Source organism: Morone saxatilis, unplaced genomic scaffold (assembly GCF_004916995.1).
Source record: "Morone saxatilis isolate NCDOM2014 unplaced genomic scaffold, NCSU_SB_2.0 Contig2, whole genome shotgun sequence".
NCBI lineage: Eukaryota > Metazoa > Chordata > Actinopteri > Moronidae > Morone > Morone saxatilis.
In genome coordinates this window covers 15,476,379-15,496,004 of record NW_023339762.1, presented here as the reverse complement: position 1 = coordinate 15,496,004, position 19,626 = coordinate 15,476,379, and the positions used below count along the sequence as shown (strand labels likewise).

At 40.6% G+C, this 19,626-nt stretch overlaps 2 protein-coding genes across 2 annotated transcripts in view; one reads left to right on the top strand and one right to left on the bottom strand.

Annotated features, from left to right (window-relative positions):
* Positions 1-15,817, top strand: part of LOC118330380 (transient receptor potential cation channel subfamily M member 1) — an 18,040-nt gene extending 2,223 nt beyond the window's left edge. The window contains exons 2-27 of the mRNA XM_035664878.1: positions 4,503-4,579; positions 5,279-5,474; positions 5,603-5,816; positions 6,130-6,254; positions 6,344-6,515; positions 6,845-7,019; positions 7,108-7,231; positions 8,910-8,982; positions 9,094-9,194; positions 9,502-9,678; positions 9,796-9,930; positions 10,055-10,105; positions 10,215-10,355; positions 10,451-10,480; positions 10,573-10,865; positions 11,187-11,415; positions 11,553-11,678; positions 11,761-11,892; positions 11,994-12,122; positions 12,213-12,464; positions 12,582-12,756; positions 13,458-13,478; positions 13,570-13,714; positions 13,812-14,017; positions 14,211-14,343; positions 14,440-15,817. Coding sequence (XP_035520771.1) covers positions 4,503-4,579; positions 5,279-5,474; positions 5,603-5,816; positions 6,130-6,254; positions 6,344-6,515; positions 6,845-7,019; positions 7,108-7,231; positions 8,910-8,982; positions 9,094-9,194; positions 9,502-9,678; positions 9,796-9,930; positions 10,055-10,105; positions 10,215-10,355; positions 10,451-10,480; positions 10,573-10,865; positions 11,187-11,415; positions 11,553-11,678; positions 11,761-11,892; positions 11,994-12,122; positions 12,213-12,464; positions 12,582-12,756; positions 13,458-13,478; positions 13,570-13,714; positions 13,812-14,017; positions 14,211-14,343; positions 14,440-15,817 — 5,010 coding nt within the window. The remainder of the gene's footprint in view (positions 1-4,502; positions 4,580-5,278; positions 5,475-5,602; positions 5,817-6,129; positions 6,255-6,343; positions 6,516-6,844; positions 7,020-7,107; positions 7,232-8,909; positions 8,983-9,093; positions 9,195-9,501; positions 9,679-9,795; positions 9,931-10,054; positions 10,106-10,214; positions 10,356-10,450; positions 10,481-10,572; positions 10,866-11,186; positions 11,416-11,552; positions 11,679-11,760; positions 11,893-11,993; positions 12,123-12,212; positions 12,465-12,581; positions 12,757-13,457; positions 13,479-13,569; positions 13,715-13,811; positions 14,018-14,210; positions 14,344-14,439) is intronic.
* Positions 15,818-16,121: 304 nt separating this feature from the next.
* LOC118330196 (ras-related protein Rab-8B-like) lies at positions 16,122-19,287 on the bottom strand. Its single transcript, XM_035664653.1, has 8 exons — positions 19,024-19,287; positions 18,369-18,429; positions 18,226-18,286; positions 18,056-18,133; positions 17,878-17,967; positions 17,705-17,770; positions 17,569-17,619; positions 16,122-17,276 (listed from the first exon to the last, which is right to left on the bottom strand). Exons 1-8 carry the CDS (start codon positions 19,145-19,147, stop codon positions 17,184-17,186), a joined length of 624 nt encoding a protein of 207 aa, XP_035520546.1. The 5' UTR covers positions 19,148-19,287; the 3' UTR covers positions 16,122-17,183.
* Positions 19,288-19,626: the final 339 nt, after the last annotated feature.

Here is a 19,626-nt window from a genome sequence, read left to right as displayed (position 1 = left end):
CGGAAAACTCCCACAAAATTACATTATAAAACATGATAAAAAATAAAACGTGATATATTTTCTATCGATGGACCATTAGTTGACACACTCTATATTTATGTTGCACTCAAGATCATATTTGTTAATAGAATGCTGCAGTGGTAGTACTAGTTTTTTAAACATTTTTAAATTTGTCTATATAAGGCTAACATTTACATAAAGCTGTTGGTCGATCTGCTGTAGTATAAATAAATCTGAAAGATTTAGAATGATTATTTTATTACCTGTTTCCATGCTGGGAAATGCTTCTCTTCCGCTACAAAAAAGATTTTATATGTTGTTAGTTTTTACATAGACGCTACTTTTATTCTTATTCCATGATTTTATGTAATATTTCATTTGGTCTCTTTTTTAGTCAGACTTTCCTTTGGGGGAAAAACACAGAAAAACAGCAGCTTTAAAACATGTCTTATGACTCCCTCAACTCTTGAGGATAATCAGTGACATGTTGGGCTCATGTGATGGCTAACTGGATTTTCAAACCCAGGAGGACAATGACTGCATTTACAAACAAGGCTGAGGGAAAACAGTTAGCTTCACAGTTAATGCAAATTTGCCTATCCAGAGCCTATGACTTGAGCGTGTCGCTTTGTCCAAATATCTTTCCCCTCAAGTGAAAATGTGTAAAAGGCAGCTTTTTATTCGGTCCACGTGGGATCGACCATGAGCCTGGAATATTTTAGTAAAGGAGTCTACATGGGTTTCCTTCCTGTCACACTGCATTAGGCTCTAACCACGTCGCCGTTCAGTAGCAAAGCCGAGCAATTAGTTGCTTTTATCTTCAACTCTGGTGACATCACATTCCATTAAGACCCCCAAATCCTTTCTGATCCATTTCACTTGTGCTGATGAGGACTTTTGTTGTGTGAAATCCATAGTTACTACTATTCTGAACAAATTACATAAATGGCGCATACAGTTTTTACTCAGCTCTACCGACTCTAAACGATTATGTGCACAAAATGCACTGAAATTCATCAGGTCAGATGTCAACACGAACATACAAGAGCCATCGATATACCTTTTTCTTATGAGTGAATAGTTAGTGTAATTGTAGCTGCACTGGAACAAATTTGCTATGATCTAGTTGTTCGCTAAGCTGTGGGTCAGGAGACCAGGACCATGTGATTCCTGTGCAAAAAGGCATGAATGTATGTCACACAATGTATGTGTCTCGACCAGAGGAATGTATGTCATGCCTTAATAGCCAGAATCTTGAGGAAAAGCACCATTGCATCTGTAAAGTTAATTTAAAAAGAAGAGGTCACAAATGTCTTATACCTTTTCTGCTCCTTGTCAGCAATCGAGCAGTTATAATTTTCCACCTAACTGGTCTTTTGTTTTGAATGACCGTTTTCTCCAAAAATTCTGCAAGTTGGAATGAATGTTGTTTATTGTTCCAAGGCTTGTCTTAAGTCTCGTTAATTTGCTTGGTGTGACACAATCTGATCCTGGAGTATATAATTCTTCAAGGTTTTTGTTGTTAAGTGCTCAGAGGCAGCTCTTAACAAGGCAGCTGGCTGCTGACTGGATTTTTGGTTTTAATTGCTGTGGTTAATGAGTTTAAGTATGCTGAACTAACTGCGTCATACTCACCAAACCCTTCTGGAAATGCACTTTTGTTTTCTTCGGCTATAATTAACAACGGCCTACATGCGTTTTTTTTTTTTTTTTGCCAGAGTAGGACCAAAAGGGGGAAGTTGGCGGGGATGTTAGGCTTCTCTCTCCCTGTCTTTCTGAGTCATCAACCACCAACCTCCCTTGTCTTTTTCGCTGTAAGTTACAGTCAGGCTCAAACTGCTCACTTCAACCATAAAAGGAGTGCTTATCAACGCAGTTCACATGAGGAAGGTTTTAAATGGATATCTACAACTTTGTGCTTGTTAATTCCATCTCAGCTTTTAGCTCACCTAATGCCTTCTCTAGCTATTTAAGTATGCACCTGAAAGCCCTTAATAACATTAAGTCCAACATGTACAATAAACAGGATTCATTTCCAACAGATCTAAATAGGTCAAATATGTCCTTGCCCTACCAAAACAGAAGCCTACTGATATCCGAATGATCCGTTTTAGCCTACAGTTTAAAGCACTGGATATCAGACAGCAGCAAGTAAGCTAAATGTAGTTTTTTTAAACAGTAACATCCCTTTTCAGCCCACTGGAAGGCTGCCTATTATACAAAATCACTGATGTTTTTAAATGCAAATCCACCTAACATGACCAAAATTAAAAAACAGGACTAATACTAACTACTAATACTGAATAGCTGGAGCGCTGAGTTTTCTTTTCCTCCACAAAAACATGGTGGGTGGAAATAGAGATTAACTGCAATTAGCATTGACTGACCTTGCTCCCAACTGGAGACCAGTCATGTCTTAACAAGGCGCCTTCCAAAAGAATGCCTGCATCCAATTCTCTCAATTATGCAAATTGGGTTGAAATCAAAGTAGTAGGAGGGGGTGAACATTTTCTAATGAAAAGTTGGGGAGCCTCTGAACAACACTGCGGTGCTTTTAGTTTGGTCAGTCTGCTCCTCACACAAGCTAAGATCTTCCACACTGTGAAGTGAACACAAAGAAAGGAGTTTTCAACAAATTGGGAGATTAGGGGCCAGTTATCAAAGTAGATTTATTGTGCCTTGTTCAAGCGAAGGATGAAAATACCCTGTGGGCATGGAGAAGGGGTCATGGGACTCCCAAAAGGATTACCTTGAACTGGAGTCATGAGACTTGGGCGAACAAAGACCCTGCTCACATGCTCATCATATTAACTGGCCCTCATAAAGTGCAGAAGTTTCATGTCTTGTGGGATTCAATGAGAGCACTCGACTGGGAGTGCAGCACCAGGAGAAAGCTCGGGTAGAGGAGCAGCAGACTGTAGACTTCCTCCCCACTCTTTAGGCTTAATCTCCAGCAACACTAGAGGTAGGACTCTGCATCTCGAACAGAAGATTTTATGTAAGTTTATCTACATTCTGTAACTGCAACTCTTTTAAAATGTAATTTCATTGCTTTTATAAGAGCATTTGTTTCATATTACTGAGTAGCAAGAGAAAGAACGTGAATTTAAATGTGGTTAATGTGAACAGGCAGCACTGTATGAGTTCTGGGTGCCTAGTGATGCATGATAACAATGAGATGGAAAACTGCTGCGACAAGACAGACAGCAACAACCCCACTGTGCTTTGGACTTTTTGAAAAAAACAACAACAATATATTAGTAAAAACCTACATAGGTAAAAGAATTTGTAATTTAAATATGCTATTAATAGTCAAAGTGTATTAATGGAAATAAATAGTTTAATGTTTTACATAGGTAAATATATAAATGCAAAAAAAACATTACTTTTTGGATTAAGACAAAATTACATTATTATCTGTTCGAAAGAAATCGGGTTGAAACAGTAGCAACAGTATGAAAATGTTTTATATTATATATAAGGGAAGGATAAAAGTGTAGATTAAATAATAAAGAGCAACAGCAGTGTTGTTTAATTTAAACTCATTAAGACAAACATAAGTAGTGAAAAATAAATAATATGCATATGTAATGTGGCATATGCAAAGGACACAGTATCTGCAAATATTTATATTAACAAGCCATACATATGTATGTATAAGTGTAAACGAGAATATATGATAAATAATGTTTGGAGATACTATGATTGTATCATATAAAGATGTTGGGATCATGATATCAGTTATCTCTGTTGGCATTATTACTAATATGATCTGAACGTTTCAGTGGACAAATACAGAAAAAGTGCTGCTGCTGCACCGACAAGCTGGCTGAGGCCATTTGTGCAGATAAAGAGAGAGATATAGAGCAGCAACAGTTACCGTACACCAGACTCCATTAGAATTTATCTATGGTTTTTCATTTCTAATCCTATGACTTCAGACTCAGATAAAGCAAATTGAGATTTAGATTGTTTTCAGTATGTTTTAAGCTATTAATTTGGTTTAATATTAAATCATTTGAGTGTTTTCTTGGAAAGATTTGCTTCCAGTGCCCTGAGTTTTAATTGGGCCTCCACTGTGAACAATGGCCATCAGAGAAACTTTGCTTTGAACTCAGGTCATTTTTGCTCAGCACTGGGAAAACATCAGACAGTAATCAGACAGCAGAATTTGTGGTTAGACATAGTACTTTTGTGTGTGTACTGGCTGCTTATCAGCTGATAAGGAATCTCAGGAGTAACAGAACACGCTCTTGTTTTTGCCTGTTGACGTGTGTTACATATATATGCAATTTCAAAGTCTCTCCAGAAGCATTTTTACTTTGATTATATTTCTTCCTCTCTCACTGGGTTTCTCTGTAGGATGCAAATGGTCTTTATCTTTTATTTAGGATTACTACTCAGAGGATTTTGATAGTGAAACTTAAATTCAGATATCCGCAAAGATGATCTCCCTGTGGCAGTGACAGTGATATTCTCTCTTTTCTGTTTTCTCTTTACAGGCACAAAAAGCTTGGATTGAGAGGAACTTTCTTAAAAGAGAATGCATTCACATATTTCCCACCAAGGACCCGACCAGGTAATTGTAATAGTTGATATAAAAAGACCTTTTAAATGGTTATTTGTTACTTGTGGTAAACATATGGACGTAGGTTTCAACAGCAGCTATGTGCCTTATAATTTACTATGAGACATAACATAAAGAACATTACCTCAAAATATTTTTCACTGCTCCAGAAAAGCTAACTACAAACAATTTTCTTAGGGTTTTCTTTTTGAAAAAAAAAAAAATATATAGTAATAATTATAAGTATTGTTTTAAATCATTTAAAACTATTTCTATCCAGCTATTCATTAATTTACTAAATCCTGACACCTATGACTACAGGTTACCCGACATTCATCAGGATTAAAAATGATTTTTCAGAGTGTATTGCGGGACAGTTACTATCCTGGGCTCCGAGAACAGGCTGAGAGCAGCCAACCAGTGCAGGCCTTTGTTCGTTGAGGCACGCATTTCCCAGAAATGGGCACAGTCATAAAATAGCCTGTGCAATGTGTGTTTCGAGGAAAAAACCCAGCCTTCATCAGCAGACAAAATAACAGTCTTTGACTTGGCTTGTTCACTACTTGTCATGGTTCATACCCTCGACACTGGATAGCATAGCATACTGCTCAGGGATTTCTATGAATAATCAACACAATTTTGAAGTTTAGAGATCAGAGATCACGCCACACAGGGCCCGGGACTGACATGCTTGTTGTGTGATCTATCTAGATGTGCCTGTGGTCAGCTGACAACGCAGCATGCGGCCATCCCTCCTGGTGCCAACTCAGTAGAGGAAACGAACCAGCTGGTGCAGATTGACACCCCAAAGGATAAATGGAGTGTGATCAAACACACCAGGACCTACCCAACGGACGCCTTCGGCTTAATCGAGTTCCAGGGTGGGGGATTCATCAACAAGGCCATGGTGAGTCTCATTTACATAATTGTTCTTCTCAGGAGCAACAGCATGAGAGAAGCGAGTGGATGTGATGTGTTTGATGAGAAAGTCCCAATCTGTATTCACTGTACTTTCCCCTTCTTTTTCTTTCCTAGTATATCCGAGTCTCCTATGAGACCAAGCCTGACAACCTCCTGCATTTAATGGTAAAGGACTGGCAGTTGGAGCTGCCCACCTTGCTCATCTCTGTACACGGCGGTCTCCAGAACTTTGACCTCCAGCCTAAACTCAAGCAAGTGTTTGGCAAAGGCCTGATCAAAGCTGCTGTTACCACTGGAGCTTGGATCTTTACCGGTGGAGTCAACACGGGTAGGATGCTGATAGTTCAGGATAATGCTTTTAATGTTCACTTAACAAATAACAGTTTGTGACATTAGAAGATTACCTTTGCTCTAATTGTCATTACATAATACCTATTCTGCAATTTCCTGGGGGAGATTTGACCAACCCATTGTTACAGGTTTAAGCACTGTAATTATAGGTTTTGTGGGACAATTCATCACAAATGACAATCTGTGTGGATTTTGCGTGCAGTAACCACAGTGTGTCCCATGATGCAGCCCCATTAGGCAGCTGAAAGAATCATTATTCACGTTGCTATATTTTGCTCTTTACACCTTAGGGGTGATCCGTCATGTTGGGGATGCCTTAAAGGACCATTCTTCCAAGTCACGAGGAAAGGTGTGCGCAATCGGAATTGCTCCATGGGGGATCCTGGAAAACAAAGAGGATCTCATTGGAAAAGATGTGAGAACATTTGCAGCTTCATTTAGTCTCCTAAAACTTACTGCTTACCACTATTTCCTCTTGTAACTAATTTCTTCTTCTTTTTCCAGGTGAACAGACCCTATCAGACAATGGCAAACCCACTGAGCAAGCTGGCTGTGCTCAACAATAGCCACTCGCACTTCATCCTGACCGACAACGGCACCTGTGGGAAGTATGGCTCTGAGGTCAAACTCCGTCGGCTGCTGGAGAAGCACATCTCCCTGCAGAAGATCAACACGCGTAAGTCACACAGTGCTCCCACAGACGTCACAAAAACATACCCCATCGTCCATGGTGTGTGAGTCTTGCTGGACATGTGGATGGAGAGCTCCTCTGTGACCTGTGGGCTTCCCTTTGTCATCCTATGCCTGGAGCTCGGATAAGGCAGGGACAGCAAAGGGATGCTCAGCTGTCACCACTGACTTCACTCCTCTGGTTTGTCTGTTCACACATCACATCAACGTGATCTGCTTCAACATTTCATGCTCAAAGTTTGGTTACTATAAAGTGAAACTATAGTAATAAACAGATGGAGGGAACGACTGACAATTTTTGACTGTGTGTTCCAGGTTTGGGCCAGGGGGTTCCTCTGGTGTGTCTGATAGTGGAGGGAGGTCCTAATGTGATCTCCATTGCACTGGAGAGTCTGAGAGATGACCCTCCTATCCCTGTGGTAGTGTGTGACGGAAGTGGCCGGGCTTCTGACATCATTTCCTTCGCACACAAGTTCTCAGAGGACGGAGGGTGAGATTTTAGATGATTTCTCCTTCGCTGTGCTTGGATACTATCCCTGAAAATCCCTGAAATGTCCCCTTTTAATCTCCCCTTCCAGCCTGGTAAATGATGATGTCAGAGAGCAACTTTTGGTGACTATTCAGAAAACTTTCAATTATACCAAAAGCCAATCGCAGCAGATCCTGCTCATGGTTATGGAGTGCATGAAGAAAAGGGAACTGGTGAGTAGAAGAATAAAGGGAGTCAAAATCCTCATAAAAGTGAAAAATAAGATCCCGCACATATTTCACAATAATCTTGTATTTGAAAATAACATTTCTGTGTCAATCAATAAATATTTCTGAGTTGTGAAACATCTGGTCTCCATCTTGTCATCCATCCATTCCATTATTGAATAAACATAATCCCCACAATGTGCTTGTTATTTCTTCTTGTTGTGGTCGTGTGTGGTATGTCATGTAATCTGTGGCATTCACAGCTTCACTGTAGGTCATCATCAACCCTCACGTATGAGCACACAGCTGTAAAGTGGTGGTGATCTGATTCTGCCATATTGAACACTTTACTTCATTATAAATAACACAGCTCATGGGTCTGTGATGAATAACACACCCTGGTAAGAGTCTTCACAGATAGCATATTAATCCCTGAGCTGAGAGCGTTTCTCCAAAGTGTTTGCTGGGGACCCTGGTACATAAACAGGGGGAACATTTGTGTGTATCTCCAACAGATTTATGTAGACATAAGTGATGCGATAAGTAGTTCGTAATACCCAGCGCATATAATCTCCAGACTCCATACATTTGGGTGGGAAAGATCAGTGCACACTTCCACTTGCTTAGCAGAGGCTCTCACTTCATCCATTCACAGTAAGCATGCAGCACACAGATGGAGGAGAGGATCCATCTCCCTAATCCTGAGCCAGGTTCCTCTCTCTCTCTCCACTCCCCAGGCTTTTTTTTCAGTCCCCAGAGTGCTATCACTTCACCAGCTACTCTGCATCCTCTAGCCCCAATGTATTAGACTGCCTAATGCCCCTAACACACTCAGATAAGCAACTTAAACTGCTTTTTCGAAGATGATACCACTGCAGGCTTTTTTACGTGCCATTTGGTTTCACTCATACCCGACCCAGACAATGTGACAGAACCACCAAGTTGTTTGAGCTCTTTATACGCAACTAAGAGGCCACAATATTGCCTGCTCTTAATCTAAAGTACCATGACTAACCTACAGGTGAATCAGTGTCACTGTCTAGTTCCCACATAATCCTTTCATCCTAAGTGCATCCCATGTGAACAGCTGGGTTAGACAAATAAAAATACTCATTTAGAGGGCAGAATTTTGCCGTGATGTAACCCCAGGATACAACATTTAAACGAATTAGGAGTTTGTTATTATAAAAGTCTCCCTATTTGCAAAAAAAGCACCCTACAATTGTCTGAAAGAGCAACACATGTTTCCAGTCTTCAAGATGCAGACTGCTCATTATTAACGCATCCCAAGACCAGCTCTGGCGTCCTGCCATATATTCATGCCAACCTAATCCCATTTATCATGGCTGCACATGTGACAGAACCGTCAGTGTAATTTCATTTGATATAGTCGAGTCTATAACAAGGACAGCACTATCACACTGTCTGACAAGAAAATTAGCTGTGTGTGGTCGAAGGGTCAGCCACAGAGAGCTGCAGTGAGAGGTCCCGCTGAAAGAATCTCCCTTCAGTGGACAACGCCACATGTTTACAGCTACAGCAAGAGTGGGAACACACACAAATTCACTCATTCTTTCATTCATCCATTAATTTATGTGGTTTGTTATCAAGTGATTCAACCATCACAATATATAACTTCACGTCTGCAATCGTTTCTTTTCTTTTCGTTTTTTCTCACATGCAGATCACAGTTTTTCGAATGGGTTCTGAGGGACAACAAGATATTGAAATGGCCATTCTCACTGCCTTGTTAAAAGGTATTATCTCAACATGCGTGCTGTTACATCAGAGCAATAGTTTTCTTGCGAGGTACTACATGCTACCTTTTCTCTCTCTCCTTCTCTGCATCTCCGTTTCTTTTGCATCAGGCACAAACGCGTCAGCGGCTGACCAGCTCAGTTTGGCTCTGGCCTGGAACAGAGTGGATATTGCTCGCAATCACATTTTTGTTTATGGACACAACCTACCAGTGAGTGGCAAAGTTGACAAGGTGTATTTAGTGCTGAAAGAAAGAATTTGGTTTTGAAAAAATGATAATTTGAAATATAGTGGAATAAAATCCCCCTCCACTCAAAAATGACTTTGACACTAGCAGTCTGTTTTTACATTCATCTGTTGAAGGGGAGAAAGTTTCTCTATGCTCACTTTTCTCAAATACACCAAATTCCTAATATGCAAAGTAATAAATGAATACTAACAGCAGAAGAGAGACTGATATGTTGATGCTTAATCAATTAAAAGCTACCATTTTATTTATTTATCTTTCTATCTATCAGCCTGCCGGTGCCATGGCCAACTCTACGGCCTCTGCTACCCCGACCCAGGAGAAGCAAAGGAGTCCTGCCAGCGCTCCTCGTAACAAAACCCGGGGAAAGAAGGGGAAGGGTAAGGGAAAGGCAAAGCCTGAACCTCCAGAGGAAACAGACCCGAGGAAGTTGGAGATGATTCGTTGGGTAAGAGTGGGGTTTATGACTCTCACTTCAGTTTAAAATAAAAGAATATGTTGTAATGAGGGCTGTGAATGAAAATAATAATTGGTGTCTAATGTCTTATGCATAACTTTTTATTAGGTGAACTCTCTGGAGCAGGCTATGATGGATGCTCTGGTGCTGGACAGAGTGGACTTTGTAAAGCTGCTCCTTGAGAATGGGGTCAATATTCACCACTTCCTCACTATTCCCAGACTGGAGGAGTTATACAACACGGTAGGCCTGACACACTGCAGGAAATGGAAATGAGGCCAATTCTGAATTGCTCAAAATACAAACAAATATGAAAAAAAAGTTGAAGTCTTTCTATCCTTCTTCTTCCTTCTCTCACTTTTCTCAGAAACTTGGACCTGCTAATACACTGAATGCTGTGGTTAGGGACGTCAAAAAGGTAAAAATGATCATTCTCATGAAAAGGTTTTGCTGCTTGATGTCCAACATTTTAAACTATTTCAGGTTATATACTTACTATATTATATATTACTCTGGTGATTCTACAGGGAAACCTTCCTCCAGATTATCAGATTACTTTGATTGATATTGGTCTGGTGCTGGAGTGCTTCATGGGTGGAGCTTACAGGAGCAAATACACCAGGAAGGCTTTCCGCAACCTCTACAATAATTTGTATGGACTTAAAAGGGTATGCATGAGTGGAAGAAAATAATTGATAATAGCTTGTTCGTTATATTAAGCAACATTTGATATTAATTGTCATGATTGCTTATCTTCTTGCAGCCAAAGGCTTTGAAGCTTTTAGGAATGGAGGTGGAGTATCCTTTCAAATAATAAAATAATAACAAAATAAAATGTAGCTGAAACCACACAGCAAAATAATCACATTTTTTTCAATTTGTCAGGATGATGAACCTAGGACAAAAGGCAAGAAAAAGCCAAAAAAGAAGAAAGAGGAAGAGGTGGAAATTGATGTGGATGACCCTGAGGTCTGTCGCTTTAAGTACCCCTTCCACGAGCTGATGCTGTGGGCAGTGCTGATGAAGCGCCAGAAGATGGCGCTGTTCCTCTGGCAGCGTGGAGAAGAAGCTATGGCAAAAGCCCTGGTGGCCTGTAAACTATATAAAGCCATGGCCCATGAGTGCTCAGAGAGTGAACTGGTGGATGACATCTCGCAAGATCTGGAGAACAACTCCAAGTCAGTATATATATCATCTCTCACATAGGTTTCAGTTGTAGCATCGAGAGGTACTATCTTAAGATTACAGCACACAGGTGCATATCACAATAATTTCAGCACCTTTATGTCTCTATGTTTCCTGCCAATGACTCTGAACAGGTTAGGCTCACTTTATGATACCTGTTATGTAATGATCTGAATTAACTTCAACTTCTCTTTTGCTTCTCATACTTCTGCATTTATTTATTTGTTTGATTAGCTCCTCTGTGATCTCAAACGCTCTTTGAGAAATGCTATAAATAATAAAAATGTTTATTTATTGTTCTCTCTCTTTCACAGAGAATTTGGCCAACTGGCCTACGAGCTGTTGGACCAGTCTTACAAGCATGATGAACAGGTGGCCATGAAGCTCTTAACATATGAGCTGGTCAACTGGAGTAACTCCACCTGTCTGAAGCTGGCTGTGGCTGCTAAGCAACGTGACTTCATTGCCCACACCTGCAGCCAGATGTTGCTCACTGACATGTGGATGGGCGGCCTAAGGATCGGAAAAAATCCTGGCCTCAAGGTTGACGTCACAAAATGTTTTCCTTTAGCCATTCATAAAAAATATTATCACTAGTTGTAATATTCGTAGTGATGCCTTCACAGTGTAGGAGTAAAATAACTTACTCTAACTTAAATTGTGATCATTTTCTCACCTAGGTTATTCTGGGAATAATCTTCCCTCCTTTCATTCTACTGTTGGATTTCCGTGTTGGAGATGATCATCAAGCACCTGGAGGCAAAGAAGATGGGAAAGACAAGGAGGATGACGCAAAATCCAGCAAGGTTCACACTGCTGTTTCTTTCTTTGTCAAGAGTGAGAAATGATGAGCTGAAGAATGAGAGTTTTGCTCTTGTTGTATTGTAGGACCCTAATGCTGATGCAACTTCCCACAAGGGGGATGAAGAGGAGGGCAGTGCTAATGTCCGCAAAATCCCCATTGGAAAAAGGTTATTTGAGTTTTACGATGCGCCATTCACCAAATTTTGGTTCAACACTGTAAGTTTCCTTCACGTAAACAAGATCAATCATAAGATGTTTTAACTTAGAGTGGAGTGACTTAGGTGCGTTGGCATTTTGGTGTATTCCTCTTCCAACAGATTTCCTATCTGGGCTATTTGATGTTGTACAACTACATAATCCTGGTGAAAATGGAGCGATGGCCATCTATACAAGAGTGGACTGTCATTTCATACATCCTCACACTTGGCACTGAAAAAGTCCGACAGGTACAAGCTGTTAAATACGATCAATTTGATCTGATTCGAGTCATTATATGTGTTAGTGATATTTTGTGACTTTTAAACCCTGGTGTATAGATTCTGATGTCAGAGCCGGGGAAGCTGAAACAGAAGATAAGTGTGTGGATGGAGGAGTACTGGAACATCACAGACCTGGCTGCCATTTCCACCTTTCTTCTTGGGCTAATGCTACGGCTGCAGCATGAACCTTATATGGGCTATGGCAGAGTCATCTACTGTATCGACATCATCTTCTGGTACATTCGTGTATTGGACATCTTTGGAGTCAACAAATACCTGGGACCCTACGTGATGATGATAGGGAAGATGGTAATAACATTTAGGGCCTCACTCTGAGCTGAACAAATCATGTGAAACTCACATGACGAACAGATTGAACAGAAGTTCACACTGAGTTCAATTTTATATTTGTTTCTTGTCTTTCAGATGATAGATATGATGTACTTTGTGGTGATCATGCTGGTGGTGCTTATGAGCTTCGGGGTGGCTCGGCAAGCCATCCTTCACCCTGATGAGGAACCAACGTGGCGCCTGGCCAGAAACATTTTCTACATGCCCTACTGGATGATCTATGGAGAGGTTTTTGCGGACTCGATAGACCGTAAGACTAGAATTCATAGTAAGATTCTGTTTCCTGATTCTGGGCAGATGATCAGTGTTATGTTAATTTCTATGTCTTAAATTCTGTGATGTTTAGTACTAATAGATTATTACACTGTACACCCCTCAATAATTTGTCTCCCTCTGCTGGCACATTTATAATAGGCTCTTAATTCAATACATGGTAATAATTTTGCATTGAGGAAGAGCAGAATAGGTTTTATTATCTCAACTCCTCAATCTTGATCATCTGCCTTCAAGTTTTTTTCTGTCAGTGTTTCTTCTGTCAGGGTGAAGAGGTCAAGCAACGATTAAAAAAGCCTACAATTAGCAGGGTTTTTTTCTGAGGAAGTTGCTGTTTGTTTTAATACACTTTACACTTAAAATGAAAGTTGCATGTTTGATTCCATCAGTCTTTGAAACCAATACTCCATATTCTTGATTTTGCTTTAACAAAGATTTAAACAAATTTAAAATTTCAGATTAACCACAAAAAATAAAGTAAAAAAGAGGCCAGAGATATAATTATATTAATGTGTGATTACTGACAAATTGGAGAAACATTTGTATGACAACAGTCCACTTTTGCATGGACATCAGCTTGACCTTGACAGAAGTACGCCATAAAAATCCTATGTTTATTGATTTTAACGCTTTCTCCATGTTTCTGCGTGACTGCAATTTTCTGGAATTTCTCTCAAGTCTATGCAATGGAAATCAACCGTGAGTAGTCTTCAAATCAAGAATGCAATTCGAATCAGTTAGCTAAAGATCTCAGAATAAATTCTATATCAATAACCTGCTCTCCTCACAGCCCCATGTGGTGAACATTTATATGATGAGGACGGGAAAAAACTGCCTCCATGTATCCCTGGTGCCTGGCTCACACCTGCTCTTATGGCCTGTTACCTTCTCGTGGCAAACATTCTTCTGGTCAACTTGCTCATTGCAGTGTTCAAGTACGTACATGCTCCACTGTCTAACTGCTCTATAACTTTACAAGAAATATCTTCTGTTACAGTGTGTACTGACTGGTCTCACTCGCTTGTCCCACAGCAACACTTTCTTTGAAGTCAAGTCCATTTCCAACCAGGTGTGGAAGTTCCAGAGATATCAGCTGATCATGACTTTCCATGACCGTCCCATCCTGCCACCACCTCTCATCATCTTCAGCCACCTCTACATCCTCTTCAACAGGCTGTTTCGGCGCTGTGCCAGGAAGAGACAAGAGGGAGAACTGGATGAGAAGGATCGCGGACTGAGTAAGTCAGCTCTAATGATACAAAAAAATGTACTTTAAAAAAAGTTAAAATTATAATTAAATGATATTATCATATTAATAAATAAAAATCAGGTTGCAACCCATAGATACAGTATACACTTACAGAACACTTACAGTACTGGTCCTGTATTAAACACACTGTCTGATATCATGTCATGATTTGTTTCTACAAGAGCTGAGGCTGAATCCAGAAGAGCTGAAAAGTCTGTATGAGTTTGAAGAACAGTGTATGGAGGAATATTTCCGTCAGAAAGAGGACGAGCAGCAGTCCTCCAGCAATGAACGCATCAAGGTTACCTCAGAAAGGTAAACCCCCTTTTCAGGTGTAGCTTATACATGTCTAAACATGTTTACTACGGTTTATACTTACATAAACATTTGTTTCTCTGGTGTTCTTGGCAGAGTTGAAAATATGTCCATGCGTCTGGAGGAGGTAAACGAGAGGGAGAACACCATGAAGGCCTCCTTGCAGACTGTAGATCTGCGCCTGGCCCAACTGGAGGAGATCCACGGACGAATGGCAGTTGCCCTGGAAAAGCTAGCAGGGGTGGACAGGCTGGAGCTGACCAGAACCTATTCACGGAACTCCTCTGTGTGTGACTCCTCCTTACTTCGCCAGGGCAGCATTAACAGTGCTGATGGTTACAGTCTTTACCGCTTTCACATGGACATGGAGGAGTTTGCAGCGAAGCAGAAGGACACAGATGAGACAACGAAAACTGCAGTAGAAAGACAGAAGAGTCTGCGGCAAGCCTCCAGTATTTGTACTATCAACCCCAAGGAAGGTGGTCAGACCTTAGAGGTTGGTGGTTTGGAGAGATCGCGACCAACTTCGTGCGTGGACATTCTCATTTCTCCATGTGAACAAAAGCCTGCTTCTGTAGCATCAAGTCAAGAGACATTAACCAAACAAGGCAGCACATTGCTGCTAGATAGACTAACGGATAAGGATAGGCTAAGGCCTTCTTCCCCTCCAAAGAGGGCTAAATCCTTGAGATACTATCCAGTCGAAGACCAACCCACCTCTCCTTTGACAAAGAGGAGGGCTATGAGCACCATAATTGTGAGCCCACCTGATGAACCACAGGACGCAACTGATCCCACACAGAAGCCTCCTGCACTGCCGCCGAGATTGCCATCTTCCCCAAAGAGGACAAAATCTTTGAGATATCTCCCTACTGAAAGCCAAAGCCAGACGTCCCCTATCACAAAGAAGAGAGCCATGAGCAGCATCATCTACAACCCAGATGAGGCAGGTGATGATCTGCAGAAAAGTGCAGACTACAGGTCAGTGGTGGAGCAGGTCACTAAAACACCAAAAGAGTGGCCAGCAAACTTGGAGTACCAGGTGCAACCCGGCACTTTAGGTCACATCCCAAAGGTGTCAACAGTCAGAACTCTTGCCCAGCAGTTTCAAACTGGCACTGCACCCGCAGAGCTTAAAAAAGAGGAGAATCTGACTGATTACGTTCCTTTAGAAAGGGAGGGCGCTGTTCCAGCAGCACAACCTGCGGAAGAACAAACAAAGATGAAGGCCAAGAGAAACCTCTCGGACACGACTGAGTATCTAACCGTAGCTGATGCAAAGTATATGCCGTCTCACAGGTCACACAGCTGGAATGAAACTGAGAGGAAAGCAAAGTACTCGATGGTTAGCAAGGAGCTGAAAGCCTCTAGCAGTGATAGAGACCTTGTTGAAGCCTGCAGGGTGGCGGGAGAGGATGTGGGAAAGAAGATGGAAGCAGAGAATAGAGAAGATGATGCACAGGAAAGGAAATAACAGCCAAAAAGCAAGGGGATCGATGAAAGCAGCAACAGAGGACATTAAAGCAGAATGAGAAAAAAAGGAGGAAGAGGAACTGAACGCTATCAGCAAAGCAGAGAACTGTGAAAATGTATGTTAGCCTGCCATCGACTGGAGATCATTACTGACTGATTACTGAGGTTATGAAAGAGTAGTCACAATAATGATAGAAATAGAATAACAAACGAAAAAAAACATCAACTAACTCCTTTAAGATTTCCAACCATACAGTAAATGTTAGTTGTCAGTGCAGAGTAGTAAAAATCAACAAAGCTCTCTCTTTTAAAGATCCACTTTCTTCTTTACTTTTCATTGGTGTAACATACAGTAGGTTACAATCATTCACATTACAGCTTTCCCCAGTCGTCGTGTTTTAATGTTGGAGATGTAAAGAGAACCTGTTGGATGTCTACACATAAAGCATACACACAACAGTTAGTTGTGCTAACATATACACTGTGTGATCAGCAAAAACATGAACTTCCTATATACCACTGACACTATATAATACTGCCTGTAAACATTTTCTTTTCAAATACTGTAAAATGTGCTTAATAATGATCCACTTAGAGGTATCCCTACAGCTTTCATGCACATACTGACAATCGCATAATAATATGTGGTAAGTACAGCTCCCAAGAAGACAAACAACCTTTTTCATTTTGACACAGAAACCTGTATAAGTAAAGGTTTCATTAAAGAGAATAAAAATTGATTATTTATACATTTTTTTGTCTTTTCTATGACAATCCTGTGACTCCTTCTAGGCAGACATGAACAACTGGAAATGATGCCGGTGCAACAGGATACAACAGGCATATTTTAACAAACATGAATTACACAGACAAATACAATCAATGCTGAGATCTGATATGTCTGACAGCATCATAGTAGTAAATATTACAGTAGGTAGTGTATATAAAACAATGCTACAACTTCTGAAATTCTTTTTTTTTTTCATTTATAAGACAACTATGTGTAAATTAGATATTCTCATGGATCCAACAGAGGTATTATTAGAAATGCCAACAGGATCACTGCCTTGTGTGAGCAGACACTGCAGGGCCAGCTAAAAAATAATCCCAAAAAACAATGCTGGCAATCACTCCAAGTCTTTTGCATGAGTGGATATACAGTATCAGGCCTCATTCCTCACTGATCCTCTTCTGGTCAGCAGATCAGGATGGCATCTCAAACACTCATGAACCTGTGAGCTTCAGCTGGCAGTAAGGTCCTCTGAATATGACCACTGCTGCCGCTGCTGCAGGGACATCCTGGATGCAGGAACCATCCGCCAAAACAGCAAAGTCACACAGAGCCGTGGACACTACAGAGGAGCAGCCTAGAGGAGTGAACACTTGAAGAATTTTATTCTTTTCGACTTTTTCTCTGTGATCTTGAGTGGTTTGCCCGATCCTCCGGCACTGTTGTCAGTCTGGTGAGGAAAGATGTGAAAGTGGAGAAGTGTGATAAATACAGTATTAAACAAGTAGGGCTTTACATTAAGTGCAGCATCTGTCGAGGGAGTAGTTTTAGCTTCACAAGTGGGATGAGGGGGGACACATTAAGTCAGAGGTTCGTCCAAAAAACAAACAAACAAAAACAAATCTTAATGCAACTTCCTCATGCAATTTATATTCAGATCACCAATAATTTAAGTCACTCCCCCTGGCCACAGTGGAAATTAAGCACTTGGCATCTGTTATAAGAATCTCTTAACCACTTACTGTCTTTGAGCTCAGATTGTGTAATATGTCTCTTCCCATAGTATAAAAAGCCTAGAATGACAGAAAACAAAATGTTAAATGTGCATTTTCATCATGTTACTTGGTACTAACAGGGTTTTCAAAAAAAAGTGCATACCTCTTCCACATTTAAGCTAGACTTTGCACTGGTCTCCAAAAACTTCACTCCATAATCAATAGCCAGCTAAGGGAGATAAAAAAAAACTATGTTAGTGTCACTCAAAACAAGTTAAAGTGCATTTCAGGTGGTTTGAGACTGTTTTTAAGTAAAAACTGGCTGCAGAGACTCACTTTTTCACCTCTGTCTTTGGACACCTGCCTCCTGTCAGTCATGTCACATTTGTTACCCAGGATCATCTTCTCCACATCAGACGAGGCATGCTGGGAGAAGTGAAAAGACTCATTAGGCAAAGCTGTAGGTGTGTTAGTCTCCGTACACAGTGACAGTATCAAGCAGCAACAGGCTCACCTCTTCAATATTTCTAATCCAGTTTTTTATGTTTTCAAAGGACTTCTCATTGCAGATGTCATAGACCAACATGATGCCCTGTGAAGACACAAACAGTCATCCTCACAAACAATAGACCCGGTGATATATAAAGCCATAAGGAGGAAGTGTAAGATGAAGCGCAGACTCACCATAGCTCCTCTGTAGTAAGCTGTGGTGATGGTGCGAAACCTCTCCTGCCCTGCAGTGTCCCTGAAAACAGCAAATCAACATCCGTGGTAAGCAGGCAGATGTGTGTCAGATTTGAATTTAAAAATATAGAAAAAAAGCCTACCAAATCTGAAGTTTGACCCTCTTTCCGTCCAACGATATTGTTCTGATTTTGAAATCTATTCCTGCATTTGAACAAGCAAACAGACAGAGTGGTATGAGCTGATACTCACTACATTGATTAGTTACTTCATATTATAAAACATTAGGTGCACCGGAAACCAGGCACTTCACAGGCTGTTATTCCTATGTCAAGTTGTAGCAGGACATAATTCAATGTCACAGCAAAACTAGCAGCTTTAGTACACCGTAGAGCTTTGTGGAGGATATAACTATATTATAACAATTCTGAATGGAACAAGGAAGGCTTCGCATTTCAATCACGTTTCCAAAGGTCGACTATCATGATTACATTTCTCATTCTCATCTCGTTCTATATTTAACCTTACTGGTGTGTCGATGGGCCATCAAGGGCAGGAGATGATTAGAATTTGTTTCTCAGTCCCATTGTCTTGCTCCTATGCAGTTACTGCCCCTTTAAACACAGTGGGTCTGTATAATATAGAGCATAATAATAAAAATATATCCCCGATAGGTATTACAACGACCATACATTGACCACCAGTTAGTGCAATGCAGTGAAGCACTGTGTCCTGTTCATATGTGCATTATGCATTACAGTCATATGTATCCTCAGGGGCGGCTGCAGGGGTACTCACCTATTGTGGATATGAAGGTGGTATTGAAGGAGTCCTCGCTGAATCTGAACAGCAGACATGTCTTGCCGACTCCGCTGTCTCCGATGAGCAACAGCTTGAAGAGGTAATCGTACGTTTTCGCCATTTAGACACACTGTACGGACTCCGACGTTTCGACAATATAAGGCCGTATCGAGCCGGGATCCCCCGTCTGGAAATCCTCAGCTGTCTGTGGCAGACTGGCAGCAGACCGGTGCCGAGATGAGTGACGTCACGTTTTGCGTTGCATTGTGGTCTATGTAGTTTAATGGGGGGTAATGGGGGTAGTAGTGGGGGTCAGGTTTTGCTTTCTTTTCTTGTTGTTTTAAAGATTTGTTTTAGTGACAGATGCTTATTTGACAATGCAGTTTCAATATACAGAACTTAATAATATAATAATAATAATAGTAATAATACACCAACTTAATTATGCATATCACTAATAAACCAAAATAAGAAACAAACACGAACCCAGAAACTATAATAATAATAATAATAATAATAATAATAATAATAATAAAAACAAAAATAATAACAAAATGAAATAAAAGTAATAATAAATCCGAATAAAATAAGGGCAGCATC

What these genes read in the sequence shown, in the direction of transcription:
- LOC118330196 (XM_035664653.1), bottom strand. Translation starts at nt 19,147, where the DNA reads ATGGCGAAAACGTACGATTACCTCTTCAAGCTGTTGCTCATCGGAGAC. An exon ending in CACCTTCATATCCACAATAG is followed by an intron (nt 18,430 to 19,023) that starts GTGAGTACCCCT and finishes GTTCAAATGCAG; the next exon opens with GAATAGATTTCAAAATCAGA. An exon ending in CCAAAGACAGAGGTGAAAAA is followed by an intron (nt 17,771 to 17,877) that starts GTGAGTCTCTGC and finishes TATCTCCCTTAG; the next exon opens with CTGGCTATTGATTATGGAGT.